At 40.9% G+C, this 12249-nt stretch overlaps 1 protein-coding gene across 1 annotated transcript; it reads right to left on the bottom strand.

Moving 5' to 3' along the window:
* Positions 1-1215: 1215 nt before the first annotated feature.
* On the bottom strand, positions 1216-2249 carry LOC143323004 (PHD finger protein 12-like). Its single transcript, XM_076734525.1, has 4 exons — positions 2079-2249; positions 1841-1987; positions 1653-1748; positions 1216-1353 (listed from the first exon to the last, which is right to left on the bottom strand). Exons 1-4 carry the CDS (start codon positions 2158-2160, stop codon positions 1247-1249), a joined length of 432 nt encoding a protein of 143 aa, XP_076590640.1. The 5' UTR covers positions 2161-2249; the 3' UTR covers positions 1216-1246.
* Between the last annotated feature and the right edge of the window lie 10000 nt (positions 2250-12249).

The following is a 12249-nucleotide window of genomic DNA, read 5'->3' as shown; positions in this document are numbered from 1 at the left end:
AAATGGGCTGACTGACAAAATAATGTTACACCATACATGACCAATATACTGGCAAAAGAAAAAGTGAGCATAGGTAAATAATGTTTGCTCAAAGTCCTAATGGTCTGAAGTGAACAGAAGGTTAATGTCAGTCATTCAAAAACAGAGGAGATTGTCAATAATACTTCAAGTTCATGCAAAGATATAAACCATTAAAAATGAAAAAATAATCTTTTCCCTGTTGACCAACCAGCTGTGCAGCTTTCCCTTCATTGTGACTCGGAAGGTGCAAAACAAAACAAGGGAGGGCGGGACTTAATGTGTGGGCTATGGAACAGAGTTGGTGTGCAGTCTGGGCACTTGGTGGGGAGGACCAGTCTCAGTGTCAGCCTCATCCTGGCTGGACGGGCTGCTCACTGTGGCAGTATCGAGTGGTGGTAGTGGTGGTGGTGTTGGTGGTGTGGTGGTTGTGGTGGTGGTGCTGGTATTGGTGCTGGCTGCACTACTACTTCTACTACTACTACTACTACTGCTGCTGCTGCTGATGGCACCAGTGCAACTGGTGGCAGGCGTGGCAGTTTGCTCTTCTTTGGGCTGCTTACTGGCAAATTCGGTGATGCTGAAGACAAACTGGAGGCAGCCCAGTTTGATGTAGCTGCCATGGTGAAGCAGGGCAGTGTCTTCCCAGCCTGCCCCGCTGCCTCCGATCAGGCTGGAGCTGCTCGCCTTACAGCTGCATGACAGAACTAAGCCACACTGAGGCTGGCTGCTCATCACGCCACCGGCCAGCAGCAATCCTGCCACCGAGCTAGGACCCTCATCATCCTCGCGCTTCTTACTGCGACCTGCAGAGGACACAGGGAGAAATTTGGAGATCGGTACCAACGATGGCTGGAATGTGAACACTATCAGTACGATTTAGAAAGGACGGAGGAAACAACAGCAGCTCAGGTTGTACAACAAAAGTAAAGATGAAGGGATACAAGCTTTTCATCTCATCAGAAATGATGACATCAGGCAGCAAAACAGTTGAGACGTCAATACACAAGTCTTGTCAGACCCAATGAAATCCGTTTCAGACTGTTATTTTTTCTCAAATTCAGTTTTCTGTTTTAATTTTTCTGAATTCTGTGAACTTAAGCACATTTTGGCCTCAGAAAGTGAGTCTCCCTCTCTCTACTATTACAACAACAGTGCCTCCATGTCTTTAACACTCTACGTTGGAGAATTGTGGTACAGCACAATAACACACTTCTGCATTTATGAATTATAACAATTTCAAAGGCCAAACCTCATCATAGAAAATGCAGGCGTGCTTCCCCGATATGTAGTTGCAATGACCGTAATTTGTAAGGCACACGTCCATGTCAGCACCTTCACAAACACATTAAAGAAACAGTGAATTGTCATTTTACAGCAAAATAATAACGATCATCTCAGAAAAATGACACCTCTATACATATCACATACATTGCTTTAGTTTTAGTCTTGTGTTTGTCTGAACGCCACGTCAAGACCTGTTCCGCTCACAAAAGAGGAAAGTTAACACTTCTTTTGTCAAACCATCTTCTATTAAAAATTCAAACAGTACAAGGTATCTGTCAACATATGTGTTTTCTATTTGATAAATGGTGAATGTTTCGGAGGTCACTGATACAGTCCACATGTCTTACCAGATCCTATGTATAACGTCCTGTAGCACATGCTAACAGCTCCTCCTTTTCCTGTCAGAGGGTAGAAGACGGCTCGGGCCTGCACCTTCTTCTGACCTGGTAGGAAGGTTTACATTCATTCAAAATCAACGAGACATGAGATTTGAAACAGATTACAGAGCCGTCCCACAGGCCAGTTCATGTCTTACTGTCAGGGTGGGGTGATGGGGTTTTGGGGACAGCAGCAGTGGCTAGAGGAAGTGGAGTGCTGGGTGCTTTGGGAGAGAAGAGCTGCTGGATCCTCTGCCAGGCCAGGAGCTTGATCATCTCTGCATCCAGCTTGTCCAGCTCTATCCCTGAACGGACGCGTGCACACGCAAAACCATTAGGTCCATTCGTTTGTTTCATCAGACATGACATTTCTGGAACACTTTCTGTAGCACTTACCTCCATCCTCATCCTTTCCATCTTTCATGCAGCTGGACAGGTTAGCGATGGAGGAGAGAGCGCTAGGCAGCAGTGAGTCCATCAGTGCAGGACCAGCCTTTATGTCTGCAGAGGGGACACATGCAGAGACAACATGTGGTCAAAGAACTGACACGGATCTGGAGGATTGGACATTTAGCTGGATGGAAACATTATTCATTCGTGTACAAAAAACAATTTTAAACTAAACATTAAGCTTTTTAAATTTGTGTACAAAACAAAACTGGTTTGTCATATCACACTGCTGTTTGCCGTGGGAAACTGTTCCCAGTGATCACGAGAGGATACACTGTATAGTGGAAAGTGACTGAACACCAACATGCTGAACACCCTTCAATGTGTCAGGACTCATAAAAGCCTGATTTGTTGCAATGCTGTAGGTTGTACAGGTGTTTGGTATTTAATCCATCCTCTGGGGCTCAACATTGCTTTGCCATTTAAAAAACAACTGAAAGAAATGCATATTTGTGACAAAAAAAAATGCTCTTAGACATATAAAGTACTGCTACAACAACCCACATATTGAGAAAGCACTAATTTTAATTAGTAATGTAGGTGTAAGGTTCTCCCTTTGTTTTGGGGAGACAGGTGGAGAAGGCACTGTCGACTGAAAATCTGCATATTTCTTCCATTAAATAAGAAAATCCTCTATTAATGCCACAGTGGGAAATCTGCAGTGTTATAACAGTAAAGAGGCTGATGTAATAGAAAGAAGTATCAGTAAAAAAGCAAGATATGATTAAAAAAAAAAAAAGAGTAAACAATATAATAAGTAAAACAGGCATTCACATCATTACACAGAGGAAATATTGATACTGCTCAGTGTAGTATGCATTGATATTGCACATGTGTGAATTTGCCATTTATGGTGTGTGTGCTCTCTGTGAAGAGGACTACACACTTCAATTTCTGTAGCTTGAGCTACTGGATGGTGTGATTCTTCCAAAACAGCTGTTATTATAATTATTATTAATTATTCCAAACTTCCATTCAATGTGACTGAATATCAAATAAGCATTCTAAGCAGGTATAATGAACATAGAGATCATTTTCACTGCTTCTATTTTTTCAGATTTAAATCATGAAAAAGTTAGAAATCAATAACTGATGACTTGCAGCTCTAAAGTGAACTCAAGTGAACCTGGGAAGCCAATCAGCAGTGACCGATCAGCCTGTCTACCTTGATGGACTTCTTGTTGTGCTGGTGGGTGGTGCGTCGGTTGGGAGCGTTCTGACGATGGACTCTACGCAGGAAGTCCAAGTTTACGGCGTGCTGGGACATCCTGTCCTGGAACTGGTCAAAGAGCTGACAGCGGCTGGACAGGCTCAGGCTCCTCTGATTCAGCTGGACATCAGACAAACATTTGAAAACTAATCACTCAGTTGCACTCTCATCTGAGACAAACTAATAAACAACAACAACAAAAATTGTCTTCAGCTCTGTATGAGCCAAGACCATGATCCTCACCACTAAGTGCTCAACATGGTTGGGACACATCCATTTGCCAGCAGGTAAAGCTGTGAGTGGAGGGTCCAGACAGTCCATGCTGAGGCCTCCTGAACGGCTTCCCTAGCAGCTCCTCTTTTCTCCTGCGTTTACTGCTGCCTAGAAGGCCAAATGAGTTTGAATCATTTGAGACACAATCCAACCCAGATATCCCTTTTCTGTCATGAGTCAAAAATCTGAAATGCTCAATTCATTCCAGGACACATTTTGAAACCGAGGTGCAGTAATTTGTTTTTATTTCCACTTTCCACAACTTGCCTCAAGTAGAATGAAGAAATATTACACACATGTAGGACTTTTAGATTTAGAATTACTTTACATACTTTATACTCCAAACACTGCACTGAAAGTTGCTGAGTCATGGTGTGTCAACCATCCAGTTCAACTGGTCTTTTATGTAATTAGGTGAGAGGCAGTGAAAGAAGGGGAACAGATCTTCACCACAATCCACTCATACTTCATTTGGATATTGGCTATTTGGATTTTACACTTAGTTTAATTTCAGTTCTTTTCACTGAGTAGAGGTTTTCATACTAGATTGAGAACTAGTTGAGCCAAACCATTACCATAGCTTTAATTACACTTGTTAGTCTTGAGCTAAGCTTTTCACAAAACAAGTACAAGGCAACAATCCTGTTGAAGAAAAGACATTAACTGAGGTTCATGTACAGAGATCACAGTGTGGAATGGTTATAACATGGCAACTTTATCTATGTACTGGCTTACTGTATCTAAGGTCATGACATGCCAGCTTAGCTTAGTTTAACCATTCATTGTTTACTGTAATACAATTACAGTTAGCCATTTGGCAGATGCTTTTATCCAATGCAACATACATATGAATTCACACACCAATGGCACAGCACCAGGGACAGTTTTGGGTTTCAGTATCTTGCCAAAGGATACTTCGGCATGTGGACTGCCGAGGCCAGGGATCGAACCACCGACCTCTTGGTGGACGACCGCTCTACCTCCTGAGCCACAGCCATCCACAATAATATTTTCTCTCAAAGATTTGTTGCAGATTTTGTTGCACACCGCAAATGAGAGATAATAGCTATGATTTAGTCACATACAGATGCAACAAGTGTAAAGTCTTCTTCTGTATGTGAACTTAGTGGGACTGATATTCTCCAGTGCCTTAGTTGGCTACATATTCCAATTTCCAAAGTAATGGTGGTCAATGCTGACATTCAGTTGTCTTTTCCAAGGCCTTTACAGGCCAGGATCACCCTGGCTCCTCTCTTTGCCAGATCCAGAGCCGTGGCCTTGCCAATGCCAGTGTTACTTCCTTTACAGGGAAACAATTCACATACATCAAAAGCAACAAAAGACTGACAACAAAGAGCTGTGATAACCTCAGTTATATCTGACTGTCATTCAAGGGCTGGTCACCTGCAAATACACAGGTTTTAAAACAAAAGATTAGAGCCTCAGAATAAACAAATCATTTTAATATATCTGGTATAGAGATTACATAAGCAGCAAAAAATTTCAAAATGTTCAGTTTTTAAAAGCACACTGTATTCTTATGGAAGAAGATTATGGTATCTAATTGATCAGTTCAGAATAAGAACGTAGGCTTAATGCGAACAGACAGTGTGGGCTTATCTTAGAGCTGGTATGAAAAAAGTCAGTACTGGCCTCCACACATTTCATGGTATTCTTTGTTTTACATACACCGATCAGCAACAACATTAAAACCAACTGTGGTGGCGTGCATTGTCCTGCTGATGGAGGCCACTGCCATCAGGAGCAATGAGGGGTCACTAAACGATGTTTAGGTGGGCAGCACGTGTCAAAGTAACATCCCTATGAATGTCCCCCTAAGGCCTTATGGCACTCACCAGCACTCACCTGATAAGTGCTTGAGCGCAAGAGGCTGCAAGGGCCCTGAATGGCATGAGCAGAACTGGGACAGCCTTTGCACTACATCACGTGCAATACATCACATCACGTCACGTCATGTTTGGGACTTTTTACTTTGCATTTTTTTTGCAGTGATTTAAGGAGAGAATTCAGTTGTAGGTAAAAAGGTGAGATCTTAGGGAGTGATTTAGAACATTTCTTCATCTGAATACAAAATTTTGAACATAGAACAACAAAATCAATAGGATATTTAAGGACTGTCACTTAAGATTTGATTAAGATTTAGATTTCTTGACCACCATTGCTTTGGAAATTGGAATATGTAGCCAACTAAGGCACTGGAGAATATCAGTCCCACTAAGTTCACATACAGAAGAAGACTTTACACTTGTTGCATCTGTATGTGACTAACTCGTAGCTATTATCTCTCATTTGCGGTGTGCAACAAAATCTGCAACAAATCTCTGCTTATGTAATCTCTATACCAGATATATTAAAATGATTTGTTTATTCTGAGGCTCTAATCTTTTGTTTTAAAACCTGTGTATTTGCAGGTGACCAGCCCTTGAATGACAGTCAGATATAACTGAGGTTATCACAGCTCTTTGTTGTCAGTCTTTTGTTGCTTTTGATGTATGTGAATTGTTTCCCTGTAAAGGAAGTAACACTGGCATTGGCAAGGCCACGGCTCTGGATCTGGCAAAGAGAGGAGCCAGAGTGATCCTGGCCTGTAAAGGCCTTGGAAAAGACAACTGAATGTCAGCATTGACCACCATTACTTTGGAAATTGGAATATGTAGCCAACTAAGGCACTGGAGAATATCAGTCCCACTAAGTTCACATACAGAAGAAGACTTTACACTTGTTGCATCTGTATGTGACTAAATCATAGCTATTATCTCTCATTTGCGGTGTGCAACAAAATCTGCAACAAATCTTTGAGAGAAAATATTATTGTGGATGGCTGTGGCTCAGGAGGTAGAGCGGTCATCCACCAAGAGGTCGGTGGTTCGATCCCTGGCCTCGGCAGTCCACATGCCGAAGTATCCTTTGGCAAGATACTGAAACCCAAAACTGTCCCTGGTGCTGTGCCATTGGTGTGTGAATTCATATGTATGTTGCATTGGATAAAAGCATCTGCCAAATGGCTAACTGTAATTGTATTACAGTAAACAATGAATGGTTAAACTAAGCTAAGCTGGCATGTCATGACCTTAGATACAGTAAGCCAGCACATAGATAAAGTTGCCATGTTATCTGTGCAGCTCATCAGAATGTTTTTCTGTAGGACTCCTGTTCAGGCAGGCCAGACCATTCCACACTGTGATCTCTGTACATGAACCTCAGCTAATGTCTTTTCTTCAACAGGATTGTTGCCTTGTACTTGTTTTGTGAAAAGCTTAGCTCAAGACTAACAAGTGTAATTAAAGCTATGGTAATGGTTTGGCTCAACTAGTTCTCAATCTAGTATGAAAACCTCTACTCAGTGAAAAACATTTTCTGTTTAGCATGGAACTCAAACAGAACTGAAATTAAATTAAGTGTAAAATCCAAATAGCCAATATCCAAATGAAGTATGAGTGGATTGTGGTGAAGATCTGTTCCCCTTCTTTCACTGCCTCTCACCTAATTACATAAAAGACCAGTTGAACTTGATGGTTGACACACCATGACTCAGCAACTTTCAGTGCAGTGTTTGGAGTATAAAGTATGTAAAGTAATTCCAAATCTAAAAGTCCTACATGTATGTAATATTTCTTCATTCTACATGAGGCAAATTGTGGAAAGTGGATATAAAAACAAATTACTGCATCTCGGTTTCAAAATGTGCCCTGGAATGAATTGAGCATTTCAGATTTTTGGCTCATGACAGAAAAGGGATATCTGGGTTGGATTGTGTCTCAAATGATTCAAACTTGTTTGGCCTTCTAGGCAGCAGTAAACGCAGGAGAAAAGAGGAGCTGCTAGGGAAGCCGTTCAGGAGGCCTCAGCATGAGCTGGATTCCAATGGTCTGGTTCCTCTACCAGTCAAAGTCTGCTATTCGTACAACAGGTATGAACAACCAGATGACCGTATTTACCAAGATACACACACACACACACACACACACACACACACACACACTCACACACACACACACACCTCTGAAATGTTTCATGTCTTGGACCGGTTTGTTTGTGCTTCCTCTCACAAGAGTTGCAGGTTGGCTCCACTGATCCAGTGTGACTATTGTCCCCTTCTGTTCCACATGGACTGTCTGGACCCTCCACTCACAGCTTTACCTGCTGGCAAATGGATGTGTCCCAACCATGTTGAGCACTTAGTGGTGAGGATCATGGTCTTGGCTCATACAGAGCTGACGACAATTTTTGTTGTTGTTGTTTATTAGTTTGTCTCAGAAGAGAGTGCAACTGAGTGATTAGTTTTCAAATGTTTGTCTGATGTCCAGCTGAATCAGAGGAGCCTGAGCCTGTCCAGCCGCTGTCAGCTCTTTGACCAGTTCCAGGACAGGATGTCCCAGCACGCCGTAAACTTGGACTTCCTGCGTAGAGTCCATCGTCAGAACGCTCCCAACCGACGCACCACCCACCAGCACAACAAGAAGTCCATCAAGGTAGACAGGCTGATCGGTCACTGCTGATTGGCTTCCCAGGTTCACTTGAGTTCACTTTAGAGCTGCAAGTCATCAGTTATTGATTTCTAACTTTTTCATGATTTAAATCTGAAAAAATAGAAGCAGTGAAAATGATCTCTATGTTCATTATACCTGCTTAGAATGCTTATTTGATATTCAGTCACATTGAATGGAAGTTTGGAATAATTAATAATAATTATAATAACAGCTGTTTTGGAAGAATCACACCATCCAGTAGCTCAAGCTACAGAAATTGAAGTGTGTAGTCCTCTTCACAGAGAGCACACACACCTGCCTTGATACTCTGCCAACAAACTTTTTTAAAAATGTCTTTAATTGCATAGCTCCAGATGTGTTGCAGATAATAAATAATTCTCTTCAGTCTGGTCACTTTCCCCAGGCCTTGAAAACTACAGTAATAAAACCTCTCCTAAAAAAGACTAATCTGGATGCTTCAGCGATAAGTAACTACAGGCCAATATCAAATCTTCCCTTTCTAGGAAAAATTATTGAAAGGGTTGTTTTTCAACAAATGCATGCTTTCATGATGCAGAACAATCTTTTTAATGCATATCAGTCTGGATTTCATCCACACCACAGCACTGAGACTGTACTTATCAAAGTTTTAAATGACATACATCTGAATAATGATGCTTCCAAAACCTCAGTCTTAGTATTATTAGATCTCAGTGCTGCCTTTGATACAGTTGATCATGACATACTTCTTGACAGACTGGAAAAGTGGGTGGGACTTACTGGCACTGTACTACACTGGTTCAAATCTTATTTACAAGATAGAGACTACTTTGTGTCAATTGGTGAGCATGTGTCTGAACAAAAAAAGATGATGTGTGGGGTGCCACAAGGGTCCATTCTTGGACCACTTCTTTTCAATATCTACATGTTGCCCCTAGCTCAGATTATGGAGCAACATAATATTTCTTATCATACTTACGCAGATGATACACAACTTTATATTTCTGTGTCATCACATGACTACAGTCCCTTACTTTCACTGAGTGGGTGTATTCATCAAATCAATGAGTGGATGTGTCAGAATTTTCTTCAGCTTAATGCAGATAAGACAGAAGTGATTGTATTTGGCCCCAAAAATGAAAGGTCAAAGATCAGTGCTCACCTTAATGCCATGTCACTGACAACAACAGATAAAGCCAGAAATCTTGGTGTAATTATTGATTCTGACCTGAATTTTAACAACCAGTTAAAGCTCATTACCAAATCAGCCTACGACCACCTGAAAAATATAACCAGAATTAAGGGATGTCTGTCCAAAGAAGACATGGAAAAACTGGTTCATGCATTTATTTTCAGTAGGTTGGACTATTGCAATGGAGTCTTTACTGGCCTAAACAAAAAATCAATTAGGCAACTACAGCTGATTCAAAATGCTGCTACACGAGTCCTTACAAACACCAGAAAAATGGACCATATCACACCAGTCCTCAGATCACTACATTGGCTTCCTGTGAGTCAGAGAATAGACTTTAAAATCTTACTGTTGGTCTACAAAGCATTTAATGGTCTAGGATCGAAATATATTTTAGATTTATTAACTCCATATGAAGTATCCAGACCTCTCAGGTCATCAGGGACAGGTCTATTGTGTGTTCCCAGAATGAGAACCAAACAAAGTGAAGCAGCTTTTAGTTATTATGCTCCTCACCTGTGGAACATTCTCCCTACACACCTGAGGTCTGCACCAGCTGTCAGCTCATTTAAATCAGGGTTGAAAACATTATTATTTGCTACAGCTTTTACTTAAAGTAATCATTCTAAATGCTAATGCTTTTACTGGCTTCTGTTTTTAATGTTCCTTTGATTGTATTTTATTTTTATCTTTCTATTCTCTTCTAATCTCTTTCTTTCTTTCTTTGAAATGTATGATTTTAATGTATTTTTATGCTTCTGTAAAGCACTTTGAATTGCCTGGTGTATGAATTGTGCTATACAAATAAATTTGCCTTGCCTTGCCTTGCCATGAATGGCAAATTCACGCATGTGCAATATCAATGCATACTACACTGAGCAGTATCAATATTTCCTCTGTGTAATGATGTGAATGCCTGTTTTACTTATTATATTGTTTACTTGTTTTTATATATCTTGCTTTTTTACTGATATTTCTTTCTATTACATCAGCCTCTTTACTGTTATAACACTGCAGATTTCCCACTGTGGCATTAATAGAGGATTTTCTTATTTAATGGAAGAAATATGCAGATTTTCAGTCGACAGTGCCTTCTCCATTGTGTCCCCAAAACAAAGGGAGAACCTTACACCTACATTACTAATTAAAATTAGTGTTTTCTCAATATGTGGGTTGTTGTAGCAGTATTTTATGTCTAAGAGCATTATTTTTTGTCACAAATATGTATTTCATTCAGTTGTTTTTTAAATGGCAAAGCAATGTTGAGCCCCAGAGGATGGATTAAATACCAAACACCTGTACAACCTACAGCATTGCAACAAATCAGGCTTTTATGAGTCCTGACACATTGAAGGGTGTTCAGCATGTTGGTGTTCAGTCACTTTCCACTATACAGTGTATCCTCTCGTGATCACTGGGAACAGTTTCCCACGGCAAACAGCAGTGTGATATGACAAACCAGTTTTGTTTTGTACACAAATTTAAAAAGCTTAATGTATAGTTTAAAATTGTTTTTTGTACACGAATGAATAATGTTTCCATCCAGCTAAATGTCCAATCCTCCAGATCTGTGTCAGTTCTTTGACCACATGTTGTCTCTGCATGTGTTCCCTCTGCAGACATAAAGGCTGGTCCTGCACTGATGGACTCACTGCTGCCCAGCGCTCTCTCCTCCATCGCTAACCTGTCCAGCTGCATGAAAGATGGAAAGGATGAGGATGGAGGTAAGTGCTACAGAAAGTGTTCCAGAAATGTCATGTCTGATGAAACAAACAAATGGACCTAATGGTTTTGTGTGTGCATGCGTCCGTTCAAGGATAGAGCTGGACAAGCTGGATGCAGAGATGATCAAGCTCCTGGCCTGGCAGAGGATCCAGCAGCTCTTCCCTCCCAAAGCACCCAGCACTCCACTTCCTCTAGCCACTGCTGCTGTCCCCAAAACCCCATCACCCCACCCTGACAGTAAGACATGAACTGGCCTGTGGGACGGCTCTGTAATCTGTTTCAAATCTCATGTCTCGTTGATTTTGAATGAATGTAAACCTTCCTACCAGGTCAGAAGAAGGTGCAGGCCCGAGCCATCTTCTACCCTCTGACAGGAAAAGGAGGAGCTGTTAGCATGTGCTACAGGACGTTATACATAGGATCTGGTAAGACATGCGGACTGTATCAGTGACCTCCAAAACATTCACCATTTATCAAATAGAAAACACATATGTTGACAGATACCTTGTACTGTTTGAATTTTTAAGAGAAGATGGTTTGACAAAAGAAGTGTTAACTTTCCTCTTTTGTGAGCGGAACAGTTCTTGATGTGGCGTTCAGACAAACACAAGACTAAAACTAAAGCAATGTATGTGATATGTATAGAGGTGTCATTTTTCTGAGATGATCGTTATTATTTTGCTGTAAAATGACAATTCACTGTTTCTTTAATGTGTTTGTGAAGGTGCTGACATGGACGTGTGCCTTACAAATTACGTCATTGCAACTACATATCGGGGAAGCACGCCTGTACTTTCTATGATGAGGTTTGGCCTTTGAAATTGTTGTAATTCATAAATGCAGAAGTATGTTATTGTGCTGTACCACAATTCTCCAGCGTAGAGTGTTAAAGACATGGAGGCACTGTTGTTGTAGTAGTAGAGGGAGGGAGAATCACTTTCTGAGGCCAAAATGTGCTTAAATTCACAGAATTCAGAAAAATTAAAACAGATAACAGAATTTGGGAAAAAATAACAGTCTGAAACGGATTTCATTGGGTCTGACAAGACTTGTGTATTGACGTCTCAACTGTTTTGCTGCCTGATGTCATCATTTCTGATGAGATGAAAAGCTTGTATCCCTTCATCTTTACTTTTGTTGTACAACCTGAGCCGCTGTTGTTTCCTTCGTCCTTTCTAAATCGCACTGATAGTGTTCACATTCCAGCCATCGTTGGTACCGATCTCC

The sequence above is a fragment of the Chaetodon auriga genome, chromosome 7, assembly GCF_051107435.1.
Source record: "Chaetodon auriga isolate fChaAug3 chromosome 7, fChaAug3.hap1, whole genome shotgun sequence".
Classification (NCBI taxonomy): Eukaryota; Metazoa; Chordata; class Actinopteri; order Chaetodontiformes; family Chaetodontidae; genus Chaetodon; species Chaetodon auriga.
Note: the sequence above shows the minus strand (reverse complement) of the source record. Positions and strands in the feature narration are given on the sequence as shown.